Source organism: Gavia stellata, chromosome 12, assembly GCF_030936135.1.
Source record: "Gavia stellata isolate bGavSte3 chromosome 12, bGavSte3.hap2, whole genome shotgun sequence".
In the NCBI taxonomy this organism is placed as follows: domain Eukaryota; kingdom Metazoa; phylum Chordata; class Aves; order Gaviiformes; family Gaviidae; genus Gavia; species Gavia stellata.
The window spans coordinates 7,695,954-7,723,482 of NC_082605.1; the positions used below are offsets into that span (position 1 = coordinate 7,695,954).

General features: G+C 40.3%; 1 protein-coding gene across 1 annotated transcript in view; it reads left to right on the forward strand.

Moving 5' to 3' along the window:
- Positions 1 to 717: 717 nt before the first annotated feature.
- Positions 718 to 27,529, forward strand: part of SFMBT1 (Scm like with four mbt domains 1) — a 34,108-nt gene continuing 7,296 nt past the window's right edge. The window contains exons 1-13 of the mRNA XM_059823265.1: positions 718 to 745; positions 7,285 to 7,379; positions 12,396 to 12,636; positions 13,077 to 13,165; positions 14,112 to 14,358; positions 15,666 to 15,763; positions 17,984 to 18,085; positions 19,302 to 19,452; positions 21,424 to 21,506; positions 22,948 to 23,074; positions 23,766 to 23,879; positions 25,294 to 25,336; positions 26,625 to 26,689. Of these exons, the coding sequence (XP_059679248.1) occupies positions 718 to 745; positions 7,285 to 7,379; positions 12,396 to 12,636; positions 13,077 to 13,165; positions 14,112 to 14,358; positions 15,666 to 15,763; positions 17,984 to 18,085; positions 19,302 to 19,452; positions 21,424 to 21,506; positions 22,948 to 23,074; positions 23,766 to 23,879; positions 25,294 to 25,336; positions 26,625 to 26,689 (1,483 nt within the window). The remainder of the gene's footprint in view (positions 746 to 7,284; positions 7,380 to 12,395; positions 12,637 to 13,076; positions 13,166 to 14,111; positions 14,359 to 15,665; positions 15,764 to 17,983; positions 18,086 to 19,301; positions 19,453 to 21,423; positions 21,507 to 22,947; positions 23,075 to 23,765; positions 23,880 to 25,293; positions 25,337 to 26,624; positions 26,690 to 27,529) is intronic.

Genomic DNA, 27,529 nt, shown 5'->3' on the forward strand with positions numbered 1-27,529 from the left:
TAGAATATTATAAAATGAAATTAAAATAAAGTACATATCCTGATTGCATCTTGACAACATTTTGATGTTGCAGAGTTGCAAATTGCCTGAAGGCTTGTGGAAAGCAAATGGCTAGAGTATTAGGAACCCACAGCCTGAGGAGACATTTTGTAAGCAGTATTGTGCTCTTTCTTTGCCAGTATCAGTTTGGCTTTCTTGACTTTAGACATTTTCATTGGTCTAGGTGACAAAGGAGCTGGATTCTTGTTTTGTCTTGTTCCTAAGCCATGATTTGATTAGTTCCCTGCTTCTTTAGCTTTGTAAAGGGTTGAAGGAGCTTTTGAGAGGGGTGGGTTTGTTGGGGAGCTGGAGAGATGTTGAAAGCCAGCTTTATAATTGACTGATTAAGGCAATACTTTTTTTCTAGAATCAGTTTGGTCTGCAGATGAGGGGTGTGGAATAGCTAGACATACATAAATGCAGTGAGGTGCCCTTGTTTGCTTTAAGGTTTTTGGCTTATTGCTGGAGTAATGGTTTTACTGTATCTTAAAAGTAGTTAAAATCCAATAAAGATTTTCTTATCAGTTGTTCCTTTCAGGTTTTTTTCAGGGTCCCTTCTTGAATGTCCTGGCTGCCAGTAGAGTCGAAGGCTGGAGGCAACTCATGACCACCAAACTGTGACAGCCTCGGATTCCCCTGCTTCTGGCTGCTCGAAATAACCACTGGGCTACTGTGGAGATGAATGGAGAACAGCAGTATGATCCAGGTAATAGTCTGGCTAAGCTCCCTGGCTAACGATTCTCAAAAACACTGGCAAGCGAGATGGAACAAAGATGAGCACAGTGAATGTTTCATAGTGCACGTGTCTGATGCTGTGTACTGTATACAGGGAGAAACTAAAATTTCAGTGACTGGGTTAGATTCTGGCTGTGGGGCCTGTGTTTGTTATTGGTGTGTTTCAAAAGCAGGGTGTATCATTGGCTTAAAGGAGAACCAAATCTGGCCCACCTTAGTAATGTGTTTTTAAGAAGCTGCGTCTTTCCTCTTTGTGGTACCACTATGAGATGGGCTTATGAAAAGCTCAGTGGCTTTAACACTATTTTAAGGCATTTGTCTGTCAAAGTGGTTAATATTATCTTGTTCTGTCCTTGTGTTCATCTTGTTCTTAATATTTTTGACAAGGTTGTGCTGCTGGTTTAAAAAGCCAGGTAACTGAAGTTGTTTGCAGCCACTGCAAACTGTCCTGTTTTTCCGATATGCCTTGGTGTGCCCACTTTGATGGGCTTGGGATATCAACTCCTAACCTGCTGCAGAGTGGTATATTATGATAAATTAGCTCAAGTTTTGGTTCACCTTGAAACACCAGGCTGGGAAGAGTGTCGGTCTGGCATGGCTGGGGATACTAACAGCTTTCTGAAACAGTTCTGGGACTGTACACTCTTACGGGGGTAGGGGCCATCCATTTTTCTGACTTGTCTGCCATGGTTTGTTCCTTTTCCTTGAGGAGGTCCCTACCTATAGTGCTGGTACAGTTAATATAAAGTAAATCTTAATTTGTAGCTACCAGTGTAAGCAATTGGATTAGGTTTTTATCTGAGTATTACTTTCCTTTGGTACTTGTCCAGCAAGCAGCTCTTCTCATAGGACAATTCACTGTTGGTAGTTTTTGTTACCTTTACTTTATGGAAGTCCAATTGCTGTCAGTGTTACTGAAGAAATGTTAAACATGATTTTAATCTACAGTGCTTTTAGCAGAATGCTATCATCTGCTTTATGATGCTGAAATACGCTTTTTGATTATTAATTACAGCCAATCAGTCAAGTTGTTGTCAACATTATATCTTCAAATAAGCAAGAAAAAGCAGCATGCACAAGTATGCAGAATGTCTCCAGGCACATGTAAATTCTGTTTCCTCTGCTAGTGGAAACTGCTAACTCTGTCACGTAGTGTAAGAAAGAGAAAAGGCCTTGAGCAGCTGAGAAGAACAGTAAGGAGATGAATACATGGTCAGCAATGGGTGTTCACAGGCTGATAGCACATCCCTCTGTACTAAAACCTTTATTGACATTTTTCCATTTTCCTCAAAGTATCAGAGGTCACACAGTCCTCTCTCTGTGCTTTTGGAATAGCTAGGAAGGGTTTGATACTGTCTTGAAATTACTCAACAGCTATTTTCCTGAGCATCCTTTTTGTGCCTGGTTTGAGTACAGGTGGCAGTGAAAAGCAAACAATAACTGAAGAGAGCTTTACTTGCTGAGTTCAAAGATGGTTTCCAGCAAATGCTACCCACGTAAGCATAAGCACATTGGTTTTGTTGTGCCCTCTAATGTTGTTTCCCGAAGTGCTTTGAATTAGACCAGTCCTAACCACTACTGGAACATTCCCTTCATGTTCTTTGACTGGTGTAATTTTTTCCACTTGGTGATTTTTAGCAGTTTTTGGAGATTCCCCTGTGTCTTTTTGGTTTTTACATACCAGCCCTCTGCCTACAAGAATCCAGACAGTGGTCAACGTTGTTGGTTGTGATATTCTCCTGGACTACGACGGGAAAAGATAACTTACTTTCTTGTCACAGTCTTTCTCAGCTGCTAAAATTCCAGCCTCTCTTTATTTATTCATGGCCTTGCAGCTGGTATAGATGGAAAAAATTAACTGTTATTAAAATCAGATTGAAATATATCTAAGTTTCAGGGTGAGAAACCTTTAGGTTAGCCTTAATTGAAGGTCTTGCAGACTTCAATGTGATGTACTTAAATGTCCAATATGACAGTCTTCAACTAAATCACATTAAAGATGCATGAAAAGTATTTGCAGTGAGAATTTAACTCGAATCCAAAGATCAAAACAGTCTGGTGTAGACTGTTTCCATTGCAGGTATTTTTAAGGGTTAATGTCCTTAATATTTCACTATCTTCTTGTGTCCAAATGGTACAATTCAGTATTCTTTCTCTTCCTGTATGTATTGGAGAGTAGCAGGACATAATTAATGGTAAAATTCAGAAAGGAAGAGTTAGTGTTCGCAATAATGCCAGTAGAAGTAGTGATAAATGGGAAGCCATATACCTACCTAGGAAACACCTAATATTCTTAAAGACAATTTTCTCACCTCCAGAGTGGATAAAGTGTTCTCCACAGAACCTCTGTAGGACACTTCTCAGATTTTACATGAGAAAATGTTAGCTTGATTTGAAAGCTTTACTGACAAAAACTAGCTGTATGGCAAGGCCACAGAGATGAGAATCGCATCTGGCTTCTTTCCCTGTCTTTTCCAAAGTTGTGCTTTGCGACTGAGCTAATGTGTGGCTCAGTCATCCTGTCTAATACAGAAAAATATGTTTCTGTGTAGTGGAAAGCTGAATTCATTTAGGACTTGTAGGAATTAAGGAGATGGGGAGAGAGAACATATATATATTTACACCCATGCAGCATTAGATTAATAAATCGTGCTTTAGGATTAAATGGATTAAATATGGTTTTGCTTGTTGTCAAGTCATATCAGTTTGCAAGTTTTCTCACAGTAATGAGAATTTCTGGTGTAAATATCTGAGGTTTTATTGAATAGTTTGAACTCAGACTGATCAGGATGCTTAATACAGGCATATGGCCCCTCAGGAATGTAGCTTCATTAAACTGGTCCTCTGTGTATCCCAGGATCTGCTAACCCTCGAGGATGGTGCTGTGCGAGAGGGTCTTGCAAAAAATACCAACAGACTAGATCAAAGGCTTGATTTAAACAGGGCCTGCTCTGCTGCAACTGTCCTGCCAATAAAACCAGAAAAGCGATTGGATTCTGACTCTCAAAGATTTCCAGCTAGCGTGAGCCTTACCAGAGAGATGGTCCTTCACCACACTCTTGCAGTGTTTCTGCATTCAGATGTCCAAAAATAGATACTTGATTTCAGAGATTTTTTTCATGGTTTATGTAGTCCTACCACATACGACAATTAAAAAACTAATTTACTGCTCTCACTGTGAAAGCTCATACAGCATTTGTGCTCGGACCTTTATTCAGTGAGCTTTTTGTGGTCCACATTGATACAGCAAGTGCTGCGCTAAATAACCTGGAATGCTGTGGCAGGGCCGTGTATGAGAAGCAGCAGATAGATTTGTTAAATCCTATAGCTAAGCACGGCCCTCAGCTGTGTCAGCCTCCTAAAGGAAGGAAAGCACCTGAACTCCCCAGCTCTGCGTGCTCAGTGGTTGAAGTGCGAGGCTAATCACCTAGTCTCATTTAATTGTAAAACCTTAGTAAAATGTAAATGCAACTGAGTTGAACTCTTATGAATGAACGGAACAGCAAAAGTTCTGGGTGCTTTTTTAAAAACTTAAAAAAAAAAATCCCTCTGACTCAACAAAACTCCCTAAAATAAAGCAGGAAGAGTATTATATTTGCAATGAGTGTTGGACAGGAATTTGTGATTTTTTTTTTTTTTAATTTTTTTTTTTCCTATGAAAAATGAGTTGCAAGAGAGCTTCTGGGTGTGCTGGTTAGATTTGGGCACTGTACAGTACAAAGCAATCTGAGCCCTTCTCACCGCAGCGCAGGCAGGGAAGGAAACAGCTCTTTTGGATATGAAAACATACAGGCTGCAGAGACCGTGGATTAGTGGAGTGACAAAGGGCCTGTGGTAACTCTGATCCAGTTGGGAACTGGTTTTAACTGTAGTTAGAGGCAAAAGCGTAGCTGGAGCAGCATGCAAACTGGCTTTCTCAGGAGCCCCTTGTAGCAATTAAGTGGCAACATAAGTTACTAATTGACCCTTTCAGTGTGTTAAGTGACCTGTGCCTCATTTAAGGAGCTTAACTGCCCCTTAGACAGTTATCTGATGATAACACCTTATTGAAGACTTGGTGCTGCAAGCGGCTTGGTAAAGAGCATGGCTGGAAAGCCTCAAGATCCCTGTAGTATTCCCAGGTCGAGCTGCTTGGCTTTCAAACTTGTTAAAAAGCACAGAGCAGTCACGTTGCTTTATGTTTCTCTTCAAACAGGAATGCATTAGACATTGCAAGCAGTGCTTTTTACATACAAAGTGCTTTTTGGAGTTGGATGAAAGTGGGGTGGTTGCTGCTGTTGAGCAGCCGAGTGCTTTCAGTGGGAAAGGGTGAGCTGGCTTTCTCTAGGCGGGAGAAAAATCCGACAAAGTTCGCTTTTGGTTTTGACTGATCATAAATGTTGCGTTTGAGCTGATGTTTATTCCCACTTTGGTTCTGCAGCTGTAGACTTAAGTATCTTTATGGTTATATTGAAGTAAAATGTTGTTTTAATGAGTTAAGAAATCTTAATCTGTTTTAACATTTTGCAATGAAATTATATTCTTAGAATGACTTGCAGCCAAAGCTTTGATCAACTCCACCCTAACTTGCAAACAACTGTGGTCGGTACCTTAACCTCTTTACTCCCACAAAATTTTTAAAATAAAATTACTTACTTCTGTCCTTCTCCAGGTCTATTTCTTCAGTAAGTTAAAAATTATTCCCTAAAAGTGATGGTGATATTCAAGCTCTGAATTTTTTGAGCTCTGAGGCTTATGAAAGGCTAATATAACCAACTGTGGTTGTTTAAAAATAGCAAAATGAAATTGGTTTGGGGAGAGATAAGAGCTGCCTTTAAAACAGATACTGTCATCAGCAAACAAAAGCTAACTGAATATACATTTCTAAATTTTGGGAAATGATAATTCCTAGAATTACAATGAAAAGTCAAAGATAAGCTTAACAATCAGTTTGAAGAAAAAATGAACCTACCTTACACTCAGGACTTGTAGGATTTTTGGACGATTTAACGTAGCTCAGACTTTTGGGCAAATATTTGCCCCTCTCTGTTTGAGGTCTAAGAACTGTTGTGGAGCGTACTTAGCAGGTTTTCAGCATGTCCACGGGTCTGATGAGGGCATGTAATAGTACTTAATTCTTTTTTTTTTTTTTTTTTTGGACATGTAATGTTTCCTACTCAAGCTACTACTTGAAAGAACAGTTACCACCTGTCCTAAGAAGGGCTGAGTGTGTAGGAAATGTTGATGTCCTGTAACCTTTGCTGAGCTCTCCCCATGCTTGTGATACAGAGATTTCTCTGTTTTCACATACAAGCAATGTATCAGGTTTCCTGGTACTGAAAGATGGGAATCGCTCATGTTCATTCATAAAGACAACTATGGTACAGATGGTAGAATCTGTCTAAAAGTGAAATTAAAAGCTTGACTTTTATGTCATGTCACTGCCATCCCGTTTTGCTGCTGAACCTGAAGCTGTAGTTCGTGTGTTGAGGTTAAAAATGCTGCCTACATGAGGTGGGGCCCTCCCTGGTCATCCCACACTGTGCCAGCAGGAAAAATATAATGTGGCTGTGTGCTGAACTAAATAGGGGACCTGAAATCCAACCTGTGTTGGTTGTGGTGTCTTTTCAGCAGGGCGGGTTACACGTTGGAGAAAACGAGAGTAGGAGGGGAGCGGGGAAGTAAACCAAGAACCAAAGGGGAGACAAGGGGCTGGGGGACAGGCTTGACAATAATGATAGAAAATCTGACGAATTGGTAGTGTGGCTCACTACAGCTGCTTGCTTCCCTAAAGGCCTGAATGAGTTTTGAACTGTGGCTTGAGTGGTTCTAGCACATTTTTCCTTTAAATGCATCCAGAAATGAGATTTTCTTGGTCTAAAGAAGCTGTTACATCTTATGAGCTGGGGTTTTTTAAGTGACTAATTTGAGTGTTCTTGATTTCAGTTGTGTCTCGAGCTGTTTCCTTTAGAGCTACCCTGAATCCATCTCTATGCTTTTGGTGTTTTATAACATCTAAATAAATACTATCTAACTTAAAAAAGAGGAGAGTCATATTTCAAGGTTTTTTTTGGTCTTTCTTTTCAAACCTCTTACTATTGGTATTGCTGTTTCCTGAATGGTTTTTAATTTAATACACTGATGATCTGGTGTGCCCAGAGTTTTGAGTCTCTTATGTTTGTTGATACAAATGCAGAACTCTTCTGCCTATGTTCTCCTGTCAATTTGCACAAATGTGTGCTTAACATTGTGCTTTATTAACATTAATATTTTTTTGCTTCAAATTTGCACAATTTGTGCTTAACCAAAATCCTCAGGGTCTCACTATTTTTCAGACCAGATCCAACTTAAAGTGCCTTTCACATACAAAGAAAGGCTAAATAGTGTTGTCTGTGTGTTGAAACATACAACGAAGTTCACTGCGCACTTGTGTACTCATTTGAAATTGAAGCGGGTTTTGCTGTAGTTCTTAGTAGCCTAAAACTTGAGCCAACAGGTTGCTAAATAGGAGGTGTTTGGCTTTTCTTCCAGATGCTGGTTCCAGTGTGGAAGAAATGGAATTCAATTGGGATGAGTATCTAGAAGACACAGGAGCAACTGCAGCCCCCCATGGATCTTTTAAACATGTGAGTAAGGGAGTGTGTGTTTACCTACCATCTCCTACATGGTTTTTTTGGTACACTGAATGTTTAGGGTTTCTTTGAATGAGTTGATGCTCTCAAATCTGGAAGACTGACTAGAATTGTGTTTCTTAAGAGTAATGAGAAATGAGGAATTTCACCTTTTTATTATCGTTTCTCATCTTCCTCTCTGTACTTAGCACAGGGTAATCCCATCCACAAGTGCTGAAAGTTAAGGGGCTCCTATTCTTTTCTGCACCAGAAGATAAGCTTGATTTTTCTCATAAAGCCTAAACTGGCCAGTCTCTTTCTTCTTTTGGTGATTTCTACTGGACAACTGCTATGGAGGAGTTAGCTTTAGAAAGTTGGTGGCATAGTTCTTGAACAGCAGAATTCGAATGTGCTCTCAAAGAAGGTTTTAATGGTGTCTGTCAAGGAGGCCAGGGAGAAAATAATAGCTCTGCCAAACACTTGACTGTAGTAGTTAGAAAACTGATTAGGATAATTGTCAATCACAGGCTTAATGGATAGGATGAAGTCTTGATAAGGCCTTGACTTTGCCCTTCGATGTCTTTAATCAAATGTTTGTTGGTAAAATCCTGGAGTGCACTGTCCTGTTGGGTAAGATCTGAATGTGAAGCCTGCCTTCTGTACAGGGTCATCAGGGAAGGTGAGCTGTATATAGCTAGTTTCCAAACCTCTTGGATCTTCTCCAACAACTGAAACACCTTCCAGGCTGCCAGCCTCTATCCTTATCCGACTCTTTATTAAAGATACCATTTAGTAGTCTTTCAAAGACTGGCTGTGGGTCTTTTACCGTGGCAGTGAGGGTAGTGACTTGTATGTGGCACATTGCTTGGAAAGCACTCTGTGGTGCTCAGGCTTTTGGGTCCAGAATCGCCACATTCAGTACAGGAGACTTAAATCAGTAGGAAAACAAAATTAAGTCTGATTGTGAAGCATCACAAAGCATTTTGAGTCCAAAGGTAACCTGCAGAAGTGCAAACGTTAAAGAATCTATTAAAATATGGCAGTTGTTAGTAGTAAAGATGCACAGTAAATGTAGACTTCGCAGAGGCTCTTCCATGCACTGGGATGTAATTGTAAGCTTTTTGTTCAAAATAAACACTCAGGTATCTCATTTCTGAAGGGGACATGGTGGTGTTGGGTTGATGGTTGGACTTGATGATCTTACAGGTGTTTTCCAACCTTAATGATTCTGTGATTCTGTGGGAAAGGCCTGTGCTTGCTTTGTTTTTCCTTAGTGTACTAAGGCTCTATCAAGAGCAAGCTTACCCAGAGTGGTGGTGTCCGTGCAGCCCACACTGAGGGAGCAGTATGGAATCAAAGCAATGGCAGAGTGCGGGGAGCGGTCTGTTTGCTCCTCTGCAGTGGTTTACCTTATGTGATCTCTGTTAAAGAAGCTTGCTATTATAGGTCGGACATTATACATACTAATTGTAATGCCAGCTTTACAGTGGTGGCCAACTGAATTAACATTGCAGCTATATTTTGTTAATTGGCAGGAGACACACTTTGAATTACTTTTGTTACCCCTGCACTGCACTGTTTGCCAGCTCAGCTGTGTCAAACAAAAAGTCTGATTGCTGTGGCATAGTCAGTAAAAATACAATTAGGTTTTTAAAAAAAAAATTCCACGGTTTTTATTGTTATTACTCTGCGTGTGTAGAACATGGTGCAGTTTTGTTGGTGCGAATGACATTGCCGTGGAGAGTGCTTTAGTGAGCAGGTGTGGGCAAAGCCTAGCCCTGTCACCCAGTCCTTTTCTGCTGGACTGGGTGCCCTCTTGTGGGCAGCGTGACCGAGGAGCTGCGCTTGGTGAGCTTGGCTGGCTGTGCTCCGCACCCGGGCACGGGGAGCCGGCCTGGGGGCTGGGGGTGCCAGCAGCGCTGCGCTGCGCTGCGGGGCATGGATGAGCGTGAAGACAGATGCCTGCGTGTTCAGGAGGGGAACTGCCAGGCGTTTGCTAGCAGAGTTCCCTTAGAATTTGTCTGGAGGCCAATTTTGACGTTCTCTGTAATAAGCTTGGCATGAAATTTTGGAAAGTTAATGCTGACACCGAATTGACAAGCAGAGAGAAGAGCATGTTTACAGCAGCATCACATCACCTAGATCTTGCTGTTAATAGAAATTCAATAGTGCAAGGTCACATGCTCAGGGTTTCTGCTGTCCTTTAGAAGGCAATGGTTTGGAAAAGGTAGAGGAGGAGAACTTCAGTGCCTCCCAGTGGATAGTGACAGCCTGTCTATGTGATGAAGCCCTAAAAAAATCTTAGTGTGATTCCAGGATACATCAGGTGAGAGATTTTCAGTGGAGAACATACAGGCACTGATGTCTCTGTGCTAGCGACTGATGGTCCCTCCGGCTGGAATCTGTGCAGTGCTAGTTGCTTGACTTGAAGAATGACGTATTTTTATAATCTACCATCAGGAGAGCCAAAAGGGAACTACTTTTGTAGTCTCAAAAAACCAGAGTGGGAAAAAAACTAAGCTGAAGAATAATATTGGCACACAAGCAAATGGGCATGTATAAATAAATTAATTAATATAAATAAATTTTAGATGGAAGTGTAAGGTTTTTGTTTGGTTCTTTTTAAATATTGGAGTAGTGAGACTGTGACCAGCCTCCCATTATGAGTGGTGGGTGAGAAATACCTAACCCACGTTGTAGGAGGGTACATGATCAGGTTAAGAAAATGTAATCCATGATTACACAGCCTGCGTTAGCAAAGAGCTAGACTTGCTGAGGGGAGAGAGGACTTTTTTATATTTGTACGCTTACATTAATTCTGAAAGTTTTACACTTACTATAAGCAAGACACATTGGAAAATGTAAGCTACTTCCTCAAATTAAATATGTTCTAATGTTTAATGTGCTTGCATTTTAAAAATTAAACAATATTGAGATCAAAGTGACTGTTTTGCCTACGATCTAGCAGGAAAAAGAGCTTAGCAAAAACTTGGAGTTGGACTCGATGCCAATGTTGTCATCTCCCCCTAAGTCTAAATACACTTTTCTCTAGAATTGCTGAATGCTCTTTTTTAATTCCGTTCTGCAACTTATATATGTGTGTAAACTTATATTAAAAATAAGTTAGTGTTGAGTGTCATCTGAACACGTCTTTGCTGTGCATTCTTGCATGCTCTTAATGATAAAGAATGGACAACAAGTATTACCTCCTTCTGAGCTGAGTCAGATCCCCAGGTCTGACCTGTGACATGGCACCAAGCGGGGGGATTGTGCTCGATGGGAGGGAGGGACCGGGGGTCCGAGCTGCCTAAGCAGTGCTGTCACTAGCTGCTCGTGGCCATCTCAGCTTGCCATGTGTGAGGGAGGAATCTGCTGCTCTCAGACCCACTGCTCCAAGGAAAATCCTCTCGGAGCTTCCACAGCATCTCCTGCTAGCCAGTCTGCTCCGTGAGCCAGCCTAAAGAAACGAAGTTTTGTGCTTTAAACCGCTTAGTGGTGTCGTCTTGCCCGGCTGCCAGGAGAGGGTGCTAACTTCTTGGCCGCTGCTGTAGCCACCGGGGGACATAAATGACAGTGTCTGAAAAAGGCACCTGACTTCAGGGAAAGCTCCGTCTGTTGCTCTTGGTTTCGTTGAATGCAGCTCTCTTTGCGGGGAGACTTTGCTAAAGCTTGGGCATAGAGAGCTGCACAGATTTCCTAATTCCTCAGACTTTGTGTTGAGCTCCTGGCTTTTCTTTCAGGAATCAGAGTACGAAGTCTTTAGCAATATCTCTTCAGCAAGGCAACTCTCTTTTTGAAGAGGTGCCCTCTGTAATATCACTTCAAAACATCTGCAGGTATTGGGTCCTGATGATTTTGTTCTTAAGAAGGTTTTTCTGTAAGTGAAGGGTATTAACCTAAAGGATGTGAACAGTTAACAGAGGCATATGCTTTTCTTTCTGATGTGGTTCTCTTAGTTTTATTTTTAGCAAACCAGTATGTGCTGGCTGATGACACTATAATAGCTATGGCAGTTACTGAGCCATCAGTGCAGAACTGGTAATAAATAACCTAGAAAATATCTACTGCATCTGCATCATACTGAAGGCCTTTCTTGCAGTTGATTCAAAGAGGAAATGGAACTTGGAACCACCTAAGAAAGAAAACACCAGTTATATTCATCTGAGAACACGGGATCGACAAGTTAGATTTTTAATTAAGACTGAGGCCATGGAATTAAGCGTAGCTCAGACACATACTGTAGTGAGAGCAGAACAGGATCCTTCTACTCTTTCAGGAGTGTTTGAGTTGGGAGATGTTAGGGATATGAGAAACTTAATGTTTTGCTTTCTCTTTTTATGTTTACGCTTCAGTATCTGAGTACTGTGCAGTCAGATTGCTCACCTGCCACACAATACACACACACACAGAGCACACAGTATTGGGTGCTGTATTGTTGTCAAAGCATGAGTTCACTGAAGAACGCATACTGTTTATGTTCTATGCAATTTATGTAACAATGCTACATATAGAATTATTTAGGTTCTCCGATAGAGACATTAAAATTCCCTATTCTGCAATTTGTGAAGATTCATGCCTTCTTAAATGAGCATGGCAGAAGAGACAGTGGTATCGTTATTTAAAGCACATGTGTGTACTTTAAACAGGCTTTTTGTCCAAAGAGATTGAAAGACATACTTTAACACAAGAAGTCAAAGTTGTGTTGCTGAGTTTGACCTTCAGTTTTGTCTAGCTTGACAGCCAGCTGTGAGTTGGGAAGCTTTTCAGTGATGGTCCAGGGCAGGAAGATGAACTGAAAGATACTGATTTAAGGTTGAAAAGATACTCTGAAATGCAAAAGAGATTTCTTTAATGATGATTCTGTGTACGTTCCAATTTGGGTCACATAACGTGGTGAAGTTGTTTCTCTGAAGAGACTGGCTAGCATTTGGCTTGAGGTTTTTTGCTAATGAACATGTCTAAATGGTTCCCCCTGTTGTTCCATGAAGTTTCTGGGAGGTGCTCAAATGTGATGATCTTCTTCTTCTTTAGGTGGATACAAGTTTGCAGAATGGTTTTGCCCCTGGTATGAAGCTAGAAGTTGCTGTCAAGTCTGACCAAAACACCTACTGGGTAGCCACCATCATTACTACCTGTGGGCAGCTGCTCCTGTTGCGCTATGATGGTTACGGGGAAGACCGCAAGGCTGACTTTTGGTGTGATATAATGACAGCTGATCTACACCCCGTCGGCTGGTGTGAGCAGAACAAGAAGATTCTCAAAGTGCCTGAAGGTATTGGCTCCATGTGCAGAAGCAGGGAGTACATACAAAAGTATGCTTTTGTCCTTTGTAAGCCTGGCAGGTGGTCTTCATAATTGCCATTATGCTCAGGTGGTGTTGCTGTGATGTGTCTGCCATGTTCTTCTGAAATCCTGTGACTTACAGTAGGAGGTTGCTCTTTCACAAGAGAGGAGTTAGCTTAATTTCAGAGGTGGGCTTACTTTTACAGAGGCTTGTGGTTATCTTAATCATCACCCACCAGATACTACTGCTTTGTCATTTCCTTTAAAGATTTTGTTGTTGTTTTGTTTTTTCTTTTAAGGTGTTACTGGAGAGTGTGTGGCAAATTCTTGTGAATTAGGCGGTGCAAGAGTGTGGTAATGTCTTGTTGTCTGAATGATCTTTTAAATGGCAGGAAGAATCACAGTCTGTCTTCTTCACTTTTCACTTAGGTATCAAGGACAAGATACCTGACCAGAAGGAATTCCTTCAGCGGGTGCTGAAAGGAGCATGCAGTGCTCCTGCTAACCTGCTGGAGGGGGTAAGTGCTGCAATGTGCTGCATCTTGGGTTTTGTCTTGGTTTTCCCCTTTGTCATTAAGGGAACCACTACACAGATTGTAAGTTCAATTCCTTTTTTAAGTTTAGGGAGCATTGTAGTATGCTGCAGACCTTAAAGTTCCACTCTCTAGTGTTTCCTATTTACATTATTTCATTTTGACAGTGTTGTCCTGAAACATATCTGTTACTGCAGGTTTGGGCTGTTCATTAATGCTATCAAAAGAAAGACCTTTTTCAAACTCCCGTAGGTTTCAGTCTTACTCCTGTTCTGCTCCTCCTTCATACAGCTCTAAGGAAATAATTCTTGATTTATCTAGCTTTCATGTTTTCCCCTTTCTCAGTTCACTCCTTTCATTGTTTGGGGGTTTTTTTCTACTAATTGGCAGGCTATTGTTTCCCTTAAATCATGCATCTTTGCTAGTGAAGAACCAAATTTTTATCCCCTCCTCTGCATTTAAAACAATATTTGCACCTCGTATCAGTGTCTGGTTGTAAAGTACAGAACATAATTTTAAAAAAAAATGCTATTGACGTCTTCTTTACAACTAGCATTTTTGTCTTTGTATCTTTTCTATCTAGTCATCTTTGTATGCTAGATAACTCAGTTTTAGAAAGAGATTATTCATGTTTCCTTCAAACCTTGAATATATAAGTGATAATGCTTCTGAAAATTACAATAAGGACTTAAGTGAAATGTTTCTGTATCTATAGATACTTGTTTCTGTATCTACAGGCAGTGCAGAAGCTCTGATGCAAGCATCAGTGATTCTAAATGTTGTCATTTCTGTTGTCCTATGTTAGTAAGGGACTTGTATTTCTTTATTTCTGTATTCATACTTTATTTATGCAATAAGAATGTGTATAAAGAAGTGGAAGTATGCGATTTGTTTGGTGTGTTGTACAGAATAATTTGTGTTCTTTTTGTAGCTTCACAGAGGGAAAAATCCATTGGATCTCATTGCACCAGGCTCCCGACTAGAACTGCAAAACATCCGGGATTCCCTGGAAGCCTGGATAGTCAACGTGGTAGAAAATGTTGGTGGGAGACTTAAATTGCGATACGAAGGGCTGGAGGATTCTGACAAATTTGACCAATGGATATTCTACTTGGACCCTTTCCTTCATCAAGTGGGGTGGGCAGCTCAACATGGATATAGCCTGCAACCCCCTTTAGGTACTTCAAAACATATATCTTCTATATGGTGATCAGAGGCTAAAGAATACTGCTGATGCTTTGGTGCTCTAAATCTGCCCTCTGGATGCATATGGTCAGTGTGTGATCTGGCATATATTGTACCTAATGAAATGTAAGTGAAAACACCAGTAAATGGCCCTACAAGACTTTTCACCCACTCATTCAAAAGTTGCAAAATGGTTTTGGCTGTCAAAACTTTCCACTTGTTTGTGGAAAGGGAGGAGCTGAGGAAGGGATTGCCTTCACAGTTATTTTGGTAGGTTTGTATCCTGGGCAGGGGGAAAGTCATCTGTTTTTGAAGTACTGCTCAACAGGAGCTTTTGCAGCGGGGACTCCAAGTCCACTGGGCTAATTAAGGCCTTGTCTAAAGAGGTGTTACGTGGGTATGAAAATGTCCTTAAAAATGGGTGCCTCGGGAATGAGTGTGTGGAATCAGAGGCATAGGGTGGGACAGATTGTCGTGTTTTCCAGGCATGTCAGGGTGGATCATCAAAGAAGTGGGGCATAAAATGGCTGAAACAGAAATGGATTGCTAATGTTTTCCTCTTATGGCAAGAAGAAATCATGCTGAGGAAAACAAAACAATTTCTGTTGAAATGACTGAGCATACTGCCTTTGCTAGTGCTTCAGCAATCTCTGCTGAAATCAGGATTGTGAACAGGGAGATGCCAAATCACTGACAGAAACAAGATGGGTGGGTTCCACAACACTATTTAAGTGAATAATGGCTTTTAAAAAGATTAATTAGCTACTAGACCTGCTTCCTTTTTATGTCTATGTAAAAGCCTTTGATATACTCATAGGCTTGACCTCAGGGATCCTTTGTGCGTGATGGCACTGGTACAAGTAGTTTCTCTTCTATCAGAGAGGTGTGTGGTCTGCAATTACAGATGCTAAAAGAGTAACTTATGCAACTAGGACAGAATTGTGGAACATTTATTGAGCTTTCTGCTTACTTAAGCATAAAACAGACTAGCATTATCCAGGTAGGATTTGTTTTCTGGTCATATGTTTCTCCAGAAGTTTTCCTCGGTGTTGATGTGATTTCCATTTTCTTAGAAAAACTAGACTGGGCAGCATATGGGTGATACTGCTGCTTGACTTCAGTCCCTTTTTGTAACACATCCAAATGTCTAAGAAAACAGTTACTTTTTAAGAAGGACTATATTTGCACAGATTCTGAACAGATGTGAATTTAGCACTTGGAGGAGCACAAATCAGACTGTATTTTCTGAGGGAGAAGAAGAAGATGACTTCATTCACTGTTTTCCTTTCTTTTTACTCAGCCATTAGGTCGTTGAAGAGTGAAGCAGATTGGCAAGAGATCTTGAAGAAGGTGAAAGAGGAGGAAGAGGAGTCATCAGTTCCTACAGATCTCTTTAAGGTAAAGACACAATGTGTGTAGTTCAATGCTGTGGCTGATACCATGAAAATGCTATATTCCTAAGAAATGATTCAGGGAAATCAGTCACTGTTACTGAAACTTCTTAGGCTGTTTTGTTCTGTTTTTTAAATTTTTTTCATTTCTCTCTCTATTTTAAAAAAATCATACTATGATACAATTCTTGTTAAGTTAGACAACGCACCCATCACAAGTGTGTGAGCATTAGTTGTCATACTGGGAAAAATCCCTGGTTCCAATCCTTTATAATGGCATCTCCGGTTGTTCACCAGCTGGTCTTGTGGATTACTGTCCTTCTAGAGGGGTGCAGGGTTACTCAGTCTCTCTAATTGCATGAGTACATTGAAAAGTTTAACGTGTGTAACACGTAATCTGTAACCTGATAAAGTCACACATGCTGTGTAAGGTGTCCTGTTATATCCTGAGTGCTGGCAAATCACAGAATCACTAAGATTGGAAAAGACCTGTAATGTTACTAATGAGCCTGAATTTAAATATACATTAATTCACAGAATCACAGAATCATTAAGGTTGGAAAAGACCTGTAAGATCATCAAGTGCAACCATCATCCCACCACCACCATACCCACTAAACCATGTCCCACAGTGTCGCATCTACATGTTTTTTGAACACCTCCAGTGATGGTGACTCCACCACCTCCCTGGGCAGCCTGTTCCAATGCTTGAACACTCTCTCAGTAAAGAAATTTTTCCTAATATCCAGTCTAAACCTCCCCTGGTGCAACTTGAGGCCATTTCCTCTTGTCCTATCATTTGTCACTTGGGAGAAGAGGCCAACACCCACCTCTCTGCAGCCTCCTTTCAGGTAGTTGTGGAGAGCGATGAGGTCTCCCCTCAGCCTCCTCTTCTCCAGGCTAAACAACCCCAGCTCCCTCAGCCGCTCCTCATCAGACTTGTGCTCCAGACCCCTCACCAGCTTCGTTGCCCTTCTCTGGACACGCTCCAGCACCTGAATGTCCTTCTTGTAGTGAGGGGCCCAAAACTGAACACAGGATTTGAGGTGCGGTCTCACCAGTGCCGAGTACAGGGGCACGATCACCTCCCTACTCCTGCTGGCCACACTGTTTCTGATACAGGCCAGGATGTTGTTGGCCTTCTTGGCCACCTGGGCACACTGCTGGCTCATCTTCAGCTGTCTGTCAACCAGCACCCCCAGGTCCTTTTCTGCAGGGCAGCTTTCCAGCCACTCCTCCCCAAGCCTGTAGCGTTGCATGGGATTGTTGTGACCAAAGTGCAGGACTTGGCCTTGTTGAACCTCATACAATTGGCCCAGGCCCATCGATCCAGCCTGTCCAGATCCCTCCGCAGACCCTTCCTACCCTCGAGCAGATCAACAGTCCCACCCAACTTGGTGTCATCTGCAAATTTGCTGAGGGAGCACTCGATACCCTCATCCAGACCATCGATAAATATATTAAACAAGACCGGCCCCAAAACTGAGGCCTGGGGGACACCGCTTGTAACTGGCCGCCAACTGGATTTAACTCCATTCACCACAACTCTCTGTTTTCTATCCAGTTTTCTATCCAGCAGAGTACACCTGTCTAAGCCACGAGCCAACAGTTTCTCCAGGAGAATACTGTGGGAGACAGTGTCAAATTAAAATTAAAAAAAAAAAAAAAAATTGACACGTTTTGAGAAGTAGGAATGTAAATTTAGTCCTTCAAGTTCTTAGCTCATTTTTCTCAGCTTCTTTTGGACCTGTAAGCAGAATAGAACAGGAGATGCTCTTGCTCTTGAATGTATTGGGTCATATACAGAGCAGGATATACATAATTCTGGAGCAGGAACTCTGCTTTGCAAGTTTTTGTTAGGCTGAAAATGGAGACTTTTATAGCTCTCTTTTAGATTAGCTCATGATGAGTGCTAAAGGTTAGGGGGGAAAAAATTTTCTATTGACTTCCCAGACCACCCTGTATTGTGAAATCTTGCTTCTGTGTGGAGAATATCAGCAGAGGAAATCTTTGGGACTCACTTCCCTAAAACTCATAGAAAACTGTCCGTCTAAGAGGGCATAGTTGGCCTTTTCTCTTCATTATAGGGAGGTTGCTGGTACTCCAACATATTTATTTCTTAGAATGAACCAATAAAAAAGCAAGTTATCCTCTTCAGTTGAATTACATAGGGTACGTCTTTTTTGATGGAGAAAGGCAGATATCACTCTGATACTTCATTTTTCAGGATAAACCTGTGATTGGAGTGCATTCGTTCTCTGAAGGCATGAAGTTAGAAGCTGTGGACCCAATGGCTCCTTTTGTAATCTCTCCTGCTACAGTTCTCAAGGTACCAGGGTTCTTTAACTTGTCCTGTTAAGATTCAATTCAAATGCTACTTCTGTTCTTAAATGCTCAGGAAATTCTCATTAATTGATTATCGTTAAAATCTTGAAGTAGTTTTCAAATTAGGTATTTTGTATGTCTCCCTTAGGAGACAGGTTGCCAGGAAGAAAAACCTTAACTGCTGATGGTGAAGACATTGTATTTGAAAATAGGGGAGAAGTTCCATAAAGATACAAGCTCAAAAGGTCCAATGGCCGAAATTGTCAAACCCAGATTTTTAAAATTAGATATAATCCCTCATAATCTGAGTATCCACTTGAAGATAGATTTTGGGGGTTTGTTTTTGCAAAAGTTAATGTCATTACTATGTACAAGCTCTGATGTTTAAGTAGCCTGATTTTCAAACAAGGGCCCATACATAGATTAAAAAGTTGAAATGAAAACTTCCCAACATAATCAGGTTTTGAGCAACTTCTGTCTTCCCGTTTTAGTAAACAGGTGAAAGGTTCTAAAGAGATCTGCTTTGATGTAGTACACCAAGATGTTGCTGTACAACATAAAACTAGGACATATTCTAAAATCTCTTTTTGTATTTTTTCCAGGAACTGTTGCTTTTTCTTTAGGACAGATAGTCTCTCAATGTGGTATCTTACATTTTGGTGATCTCTCTCTTTTAAACTCTAACATACAGTTTCTTCAAATAAGATGCTCGCTTATTGCTAAAAAGGTGCAACCAGTTCCAAGGAAAGCAAAATCATTTACTTTTCTTGGTATTTTCTTGTCCTGCTCCTAGTTACTTCAGGAGTGTAGTGGTTATACTTGTGACAGTCCATCCTAGGACACAGTTCAGCCTTGTTGAAATAAGCAGTTTTGTTATTACGGAACGGTAATAAGACTGCAAACTCTAATTTCTCTGCATTTTTCATAAGAAAATTTCATATAACACTTGATCACCTTATTTTTTTAAGTGCTTGTACATTGTCTTTTATTATTAGTTATTTTTGTTAAGTTTCCAGGTAATGCAGAGGAGTCTGCTGGTTTATGAATCCCATAGATTCTTTTTTATTTTTTTTTTTTTTTACCCTCACAGTATTTCAAGGTAAAGGATCTCTATCGTGCGGTGTTGCTGTTTAATAAAGTTATCAAAATGGGGGAGAGGGAGTGGTACATCAGAATCTGCTACTTACAAGACCACATGGTTCTCTTTTGGCTAACTACAGGTATACAATGAAAAATATTTCATGATAGAAATTGATGACTTGAGACCAGAGCGTACAACCAGCCAGTCTTACATTTGTCATGTCAACAGTGCTGGTATTTTCCCTGTGCAATGGAGTCTGAAGAACGGCTTGCATCTCAGTCCCCCACCAGGTATGTTTGTGCAAGCTTGTCATACTCACTCCTCTTTGAAGGAAGTAGATTGCCAGTCCCCAGAGTGCTATGTTTAGGACAACACTTTTGCAAAAGAATTACATGTAGTAGCACAAGCAAAGAACAAGAAAGATCAAGTTCTGAGAAACAGGAGCTTTGAGTTGGTAAAACTGAAGTTCCCTGCGTACGTGCCTGGATTTGAGAAGATGACAGTGGCTGGGGATGCTGGTCATGCATAAAAGCCTTGAATGAATGGAGTATGTGTTCCAGGGCTGAAGGCAATGTTGATTTCAGCATTAATTAACATGATCTCAGAAGCCTATAGTCTTTGCATTAGATTTTTGCTTCTGGTCAAAATGGAACGTTGCTATCCAATGTCTTATAAAATTTTTAGAATAACTTATCACTTAGGAGTTAATGAAGTATTTTTTTTCCAAGGACCTAGTGGGCAAGGTAGCAGATTGCTGAAACATTGCTTCAGGACATAAGGGCATTGGGGACTGATCCTTAGCTACTGAAATATTTATGCATTTTCTCAAAATGGAAATGTCAATGGTGTTGTAAAACCAGGGACTCAGTACTCTTAACTCACCGCCACAGAATTCAGAATGTTTTGTTTTAGCTGCTGATGATATCAGAGGAGCAAAGAGCATAGGATGTTTGTCTCTTGCCTTTCCTTGAGTAAGGTACAAAAAGTGGCTTTGCTTGACCCAGCATTACGTAGAATTTTGCATGTGAAAGATGAAATCTTACTTTCTAGACATGTGACTGGAGCTGACAAAGATTTTAGGCTTCTCTTCTCATAGGCCCCCTGGAAATGGTGGGTGTTCTGAATCACAGAATCACTAAGGTTGGAAAAGACCTGTAAGATCATCAAGTCCAACCATCAACCAACAAACACCACCATGCCCATTAAACCATGTCCCACAATGCCTCATCCACACGTTCCTTGAACACCTAATTGTCTGAAGAGTCCTACTGGTACTGATAAAACTGAGGAAAATAAATAGGTCCTTCTGTGGTTAGGCCCTCTCTGAGGGGTAGTTGAACTTAGTATTTTCAGATTGTCATGTTAATACTATATTCTTAGACTAGTTTTACAATTTTGTTCAATTTCATAAAACGTTCTCACAGGCGTTTCTTGTAGGGGAGTGCTTCCAGGGTATTACTGGAATAACCGCTGCAGTTGTCTCCTTGCTAATATACTGCCAGCCTCAAACTATCATGGCAGCACACTTCTGCACCCAGGTCCTTTCAGTTATTTGCTTTTTATTAGATCACAGGGAAGCGAAGTATTTCCTCTAAAGATAATTTAATTTGTCTTTTTCTTGGAGAGATGCTCTGTCTCCTGATGGACTCCATGTTGAGACTCTTCCCTTCAAACATGTATGCAGATTTACAGCTGTTAGCAAACTTGAAGAGCCTCTTAGGACAACTAACTGCTCTCTTTAATGACTTAGTATTTAACATGTGTTTGAGAGAGTAATATGTTAGTATTGAGCACATTTTGGGTGCTTTATTTAAAAAAAAAAAAAGGTTTCAGAGCTGACATGACATTAATGAAGTAGTCTTATGGAAACTTTGCCAGAATTTCATCTGTACCCTGTGAAAGGGGTGCAAATGCTTCCACATGTTTCGATTGCTGCCCTTGTCTGCTTAGCAGATGGACTTGATTCATGCTTCAGGTTGCTCTCTGTGAAGTCACTTTTAGTTTGATGCCATTTCAAGTCAAAAATGGGAATCAAGGTGGGGCAATGCCCAAAAGCCCCTCTGCAATGAGAATAAAGAGGATATCTCAAATATGTGAGAACCATGCTATGGGCTGACCTCAGATGGTTCAGTGAAGCTCTAGTCAGCTGACAAACTTGAGTGACCCAAACAGATTTGAGTGAGCTATACTTCGTGTCAGCTTGAAATGAGGCATTTGTTCTCATGCTGTTAAACCAACCCGTTTGCTTTTTCTTCACCTAGGTTATCCTGGGCAGGACTTTGATTGGGCAGACTACCTCAAACAATGTGGTGCTGAGGCAGCTCCCCAGAGCTGCTTCCCTTCGGTAAGGTTCTCTTGCAGAAAATCTCTCTGTTACATGAATGACACTCCTGATTCCAGGGAGAAGATCCTTTTGCATGTTTATTACTTAAAGTACCTGTGATAACTGAGGAAATGGAAGAGTTAAGAAAGTGCAAATGTATGTGAACAGCAGTAGGTGCATGCCAACTTCCTAGATAAGTAAGTGGTGGACCAAATGCTTCAGTTGTGATAAAGCAGATTGAAAAGAAATGAGTGTTTTGTAAAATTGAGATGTGTAAGAGTCCATGGAATAGTCATAAAACAGTATCAATCCTTCCACTGTAACTGTGGAAACAGGGCCTTTTGATAGACCTTGTTTTCATTTACTCTTTCAATCTTCTTTCCTTTCAGCTTGAAAAACGCATTCAATTGTATTAACCAATACCAAGTCATCTTAAATTAGTACCTAATAATCATTTTACATTAATCAGTGCCTGAAGTGCTTGCTAGATGTTGGACTTTTCTTGGTTCAGTGACAGTATAGCTGTCTCCCAAAGCACAATACCTTGTCAAGCAGAAAAGGGTACTATTAACACCTGCCTTCCAATTCCATTTACAATGCTTGGGCTATTGCAGTGCTTAGGGGGAGAAATTAAAATGAGTAATTACCATTTTTTGAAGAGGGTGTTGCTAGCTATGAATTCTTGTTGCCCTTGTTCTGTCCTGTAAGCTGTGGCATCTCAGAACAGGTCATTGAATTTATTATCCCTTTTCTGAGAAAAGTTGATCACTGTAGGCTAGTTCCAGAATTCATAATGTGTTGATCCTGTAATTATTTTGCAGAGTGGCTCTGGGAGGAAGAGTCCTCTTGTCTGGCTGTTCCTTCTTATCTTTAATTCAGGCGCTTCAGAGCTGGATAAATACCCATTCTTACGTTTTAGGAATTTTTTGATAAATGGAGACTAAATTGGTGAATAAAGTGAAATCCTACTTACCCAAAAAATGTAAAATGAAAAGAAAGCTTCCTTTGCTGTCTTCCAGAACTCACTTGGATGAGGCAGGAATGTTATTTGCGTATGTAAAATGGATTTCCAAGCTAACATAATAGAATAGAATAAAGCCTGGTCAGACTATTTGTCAGACTTATCACTTAGGTAGCAAGCAGCGGAGATTTCCTACTTGCTTAGAATGCACTCAATCCTTTCAGTGCGTCTCAGCATCCTTTTTTTTTTTTTTTGAGTACAAACATGTTCTTTTCTAGGTCTGTCTATAAAGCCTTTTTAAACTTAGATTCTTTGTAGTTCATAATATATCTTACTTGTATTCAATGTGCTAATTATCTGAAATCTTCTCTGACTGCATGGGTATCTTTTTATGTTACTCAAACACTGAGGCTTTTATGTGTTGCTCCTGTTCATGGCTACTCACATCATGTACTAGATATACAGATGGCATTTTACTGAAGTTTTCTGTCTTTTTCCTAGTTAACTTCTGACCATGGATTTAAAGAGAATATGAAACTTGAGGCTGTGAACCCAGTTGATCCTGAAGAAGTTTGCATTGCTACAGTCACCAAGTTGAAAGATTCCTACCTCTGGCTTCAGCTGGAGGGTAAGCCTGATGTGGGAGAGGAGAGTAATACTTGCATTGATTCTTCTGTCGTACCATCATCGAACCTGAAGAGTATCTGGAGCAAACTCACAGCCTGCTGAATATGGGCAGCAAATCACCATGTCCTCAATGAAAACACAGCAAAAACCCATTTGCATTGTCTGTTTCCTAGTTAGCCTTGAATGGCAGTGCTTATTTAAGTCAGGCAAAAATGGCAATTGTGCATTGCAGTGTCTCAGTGCTAGGCTAGTGCACTGTGCGAAGTGCTGATCAGTATCTTTTAGAAAGCAAGGGCCTTGTAACATTTTTACAAAAGAGTGACTTGCATTCTGAGCAAGCTTTGACCAGACCTAGAAAGAAAACTTTTAGAGAGGTTCTTCATTGAGATAGAATAGGCCTATGTCAGCCATTCTCCATTATAATCCCATTTCTTGATTGGAAGTACATCAGCATGCACTTACTATGCACTGTGCATCTCTGCTAAACTGTGGATGGCAGATTCCCATCTCCAGCCTTTAGGAGGAGGCAAATGAGGTCAGGAAAGAATCTGGTCAATAAAAAGGGATGAATTGTGTTCCAGATACACCGTAAATAAAAGCAGCTTCACTGGCAAACATATAGCAAGCATTAACCAAATGAGGTTTTTTATTTTTATGAGTTTTTTCAATTTTTGCTTCTCTAAACTGAACAGGCTCCAAGAAGCCCGTCCCGGACTGTATAGTGAGCGTGGAATCAATGAATATATTTCCAGTGGGTTGGTGCGAGACGAATGGATATCAGCTCAGACCTCCTCGCAAAGCAATAGGTATCAGTTCTGTTCTATTTGCAGTTATTAGCTGCATTGATAGAGATGGTGAGACCTGCAAGAGCAGGCTGCTGCAGAATTATTGCAGGCATCACTGAATTTGGAAACACATGCCTTGTGCAACTGTTCCCCGGCCGTTAGGTCCAGTTGGAATCCATATGACGACTCCAAAACAGGCAGTGTTGGCTTGAGACCCGTGCATGCTGTGCAAGTGCGTGGAAATGATCCGTTAGTCACAATAAAGAAATCATATCTGTGTCTATGCACACACACCCATGCTATGCATATACTTCTGTCTGAGCTGTTCTTGCCATGTGTCTGACCCTGATACTGATTTTACACTTGCACTTGTGCAAATAAAATTAATGCCATAACAAAATGGCATTGAGTGTGTATGCATTTTGGAGTTGAAATAAAGGGGACTAGCTTTCTAAATGGGCCAGATGGTTATGATCCCTTAATGACAAAATGTGGAAAAGTAAATCCTACCTGTCTTAAGTACACTAGTAAGTAGCATAAGATAGTGTCTTCTCTCCACTGGTTATTGACCTCTGTATTGAAGTCTAATGGGAGTTGGAGAAACTGAAGAACTTCCTGAATGTTTATTAAGTAAGATAATAAAATTGTGAGATTGCAATGAGCTGTCATTTACTGCAAGTCAGAGCAAGAGAAACTAATCTGAGACATGTCTACACTGCCAAGGACAGAGGGGGAAGAGGCAGGGCGGAACCTAACTAGAGAAGAGATGCGTTAAAAAAAAATCCAGAAGTTTTTGGGGACAAAGCCTGAAATTGCTGAAGAGGCACATATTGCCTTACCTTGTTTAATATTATTACCTGATTGTGAAAGCCAGAATTAGCAAGTGGACCCATTGCCTAGTTGACTTTTTTCATTGCAACAGTGTTTTCCTCCACAGCAACTGGCTTAAGTCATATGTTTCTAGCCAGCTAATTTAATTCCATTTCAGTGTTAAACAATGTCGAATTTCCCTGTGCTAGTAAAGTGGTGAGTTAGGCCTATGAACCTAACCTTTGGTTAGGTTTCAGCACCTTTGGGTGCTGAAAAGTAAAGCATATGACTCCTTTTTGGCTGGTATTACAGGTAGTTTAGGGGCTATGATGCAAACAAAGATGCACAAAAGGTGAGATTTCCTAGAAGACTGGGGATAAGCATGCCTGATTTAATGAGTTTGTAGTGAAAGTTGAGGTAAACCTTTTGGGTAACTTCAAATTGCATGGGCCAGCATGTCTGTAATGCAGATGGGTCAGCTATCTAACATGGCAGTGACTTTGAACATAGATTCTTTTTGGCATATAACTTAGAGGAAATTAGTCTAATATATATATTGTACTAGAAGTGTCATTTGTTTGCCTCCCATACTTTGCTGTTTATGTTTTCTTCTTCTTTCTTTCAGTAAACAAGCAGAAAAAAATTGCAGTAGTTCAACCAGAGAAACAGTGAGTAACAGAGTTTTTTGCTTTTATTTTTTCATGGGGTTGGTTTTTTTGGGTTTTTTTTTCCTTTTTATAATTGGTAAATCATGTTGTCTTAGGGGACATGTAGCTTTACAGAAGTGCTATACTGAGGGTTGAGGGATTCCGCAATCCATTTATCTTAATGCTGGTAGTTCCTGTTGATGTTGAAAAAGACGTCTTGCACTGCTATAGGAGGAGATAGAAAGCATGGAATTTGGTTTTTAGCAATGCTAGTGCAACTCAGCTGGATTATTGAATAGGTCAAGTCATTGAAGTTCTGTGGTTGAAACTGTTGATCTTCCATTTTGAAAAGATTACATTATCTGTGAGTATTGGAGCGCATTTAAGAAAAACTAGCTTGACCTTAAGACTGTGTTTATAAGTTTGTGCTTGAGCGTTGTTTTAATGGTGATTAATAGGGAAAATTACTGGATTCCCTTTTGGTTGTGTTCCCTTCTCAAATAATACAGTTTCTGTAATGTAAACATGCTTAGAAAATATGGCTGTCTTAACATGTAGCTGTGATTTTGCACAGCTGATCAGAAAATTTGGCTTTAGTGGGAGTGCTGTCATTTAGTAGATGAACTTCTAGTAGTTCCTTCCCAGATTAATTTGGCCCAGACTAGCCAAAAAGGAGAGTTCTGCTAATACCTACAATTTATCTATAAACTCTTTGTCATGCATATGAAACTCCTTCATGTGAGCCTGCTCAAAAATGCTCAGTAGAATGCCTGACAGTTGGTATTATTGACTCTTACAGCTTTACAAACACCAGATCTGTCAGTAGTCCTGCCAATGTTTTCACTGCTCCTAAAATACTGAGCAGACTGTTCTTCCATGTTTTGTAATTGGAATTCTTGCCAGAGTACTTGAGTCATTTTGGTTGTATTTTGTTTGAAATCCATCTTTTTCAAAATGCATGAGGTAAGACTATACACTGCCTTGTGTCATGGAATGCGTAATGAAGTTAAAAGGAGGCAGAAAATGTAAACTATTGTGGGTAGCTTTGTGTGGTGTGTTTATGAGCATGGTAGCCTATATACTTCAAGCAAGGAAGGATTGCTGCTAGCTGTAGCAATACAGTAGTCCTTTCCAGATTGAATTTGATAGCCCTTGCATGTTGTTATTGTGAAACAGGGGAGGTATAAAAAGCAGATTAATAAGGCTGGACCTGGAGAAAAAAGAAAATTTAATGGTTGGGTTTTAGTAACTGAGAGGTGACTATCCTTACCATCTGTCCCTTTTCCCAATCTTCTTCTTTTCGTTTCAGAATTTTGTCTTCAAGGACAGTTCACGATGGACTAAAGAACCAGGAACTGAACTCATCCGACTCAGGTATTGATCAGAGAGGGCAGGCTAACAAAGGCAAAATCCTGTAACATTTCAGCTGCCTCATTGTTCAGCTGCTCAATACTCTTCGGTTAGGAGAGCGGAGAGGAGGAAAGGGTTTGAAGATTTTCATCCCTTGATGATCTGTTGAACTTCAAAAAAGAATGAAACAAACAAAAACATACAATTACTTGTGTCCTGCAATTGATATGTGCATTAAACCTGGAAATTAGATTTTTACACCAGAACATCCCACCTGCAGCAGAGGATATGTGGAGCCAAATGTGTACTGTGACCTATGTAGATGATTTTTTTTATTGTCACCTGTTATGTTTAATAATGTTGGGAGAAACATAACAGGCACGCTGCATCTGTGCTCTTGAGTTATTAGATTCTAGCTTTGGGAAACAGGTTTGTCTGTTTTTTATGGTAACTTCATCATCATCATAAACAAAAGCAATTCAAACAGTAAACTGCTTTGTGTGCCAGATGGCGAAATCTAATAATTTTCTAAACTGTTGCAAGAATGAATACGATGAATAAGTACATCTGCTGGTGAAACAGTCATACAGATCTATCTGTTTGGCAACAAAATGCCTCTTCTGCTGTTTTCTGTACAGTGAAATGCACATCTGAAGCTGCACCGAATGCAAGCTTTCTAAAAATGATTCGTGCTTGCTTAGTGTTTTAATTGGCTTTTAATAGAGTCATAATGTAAATTTGACTTCATTTATTTATCTGCCAGTTATTAACTACTGAATTTAAGATCTTTAAATGATAGTGTTGCTCAATCAAGAAAAACTACAACACTGCTAGGGTAAACAACTTTTTATTTATACATAAGTA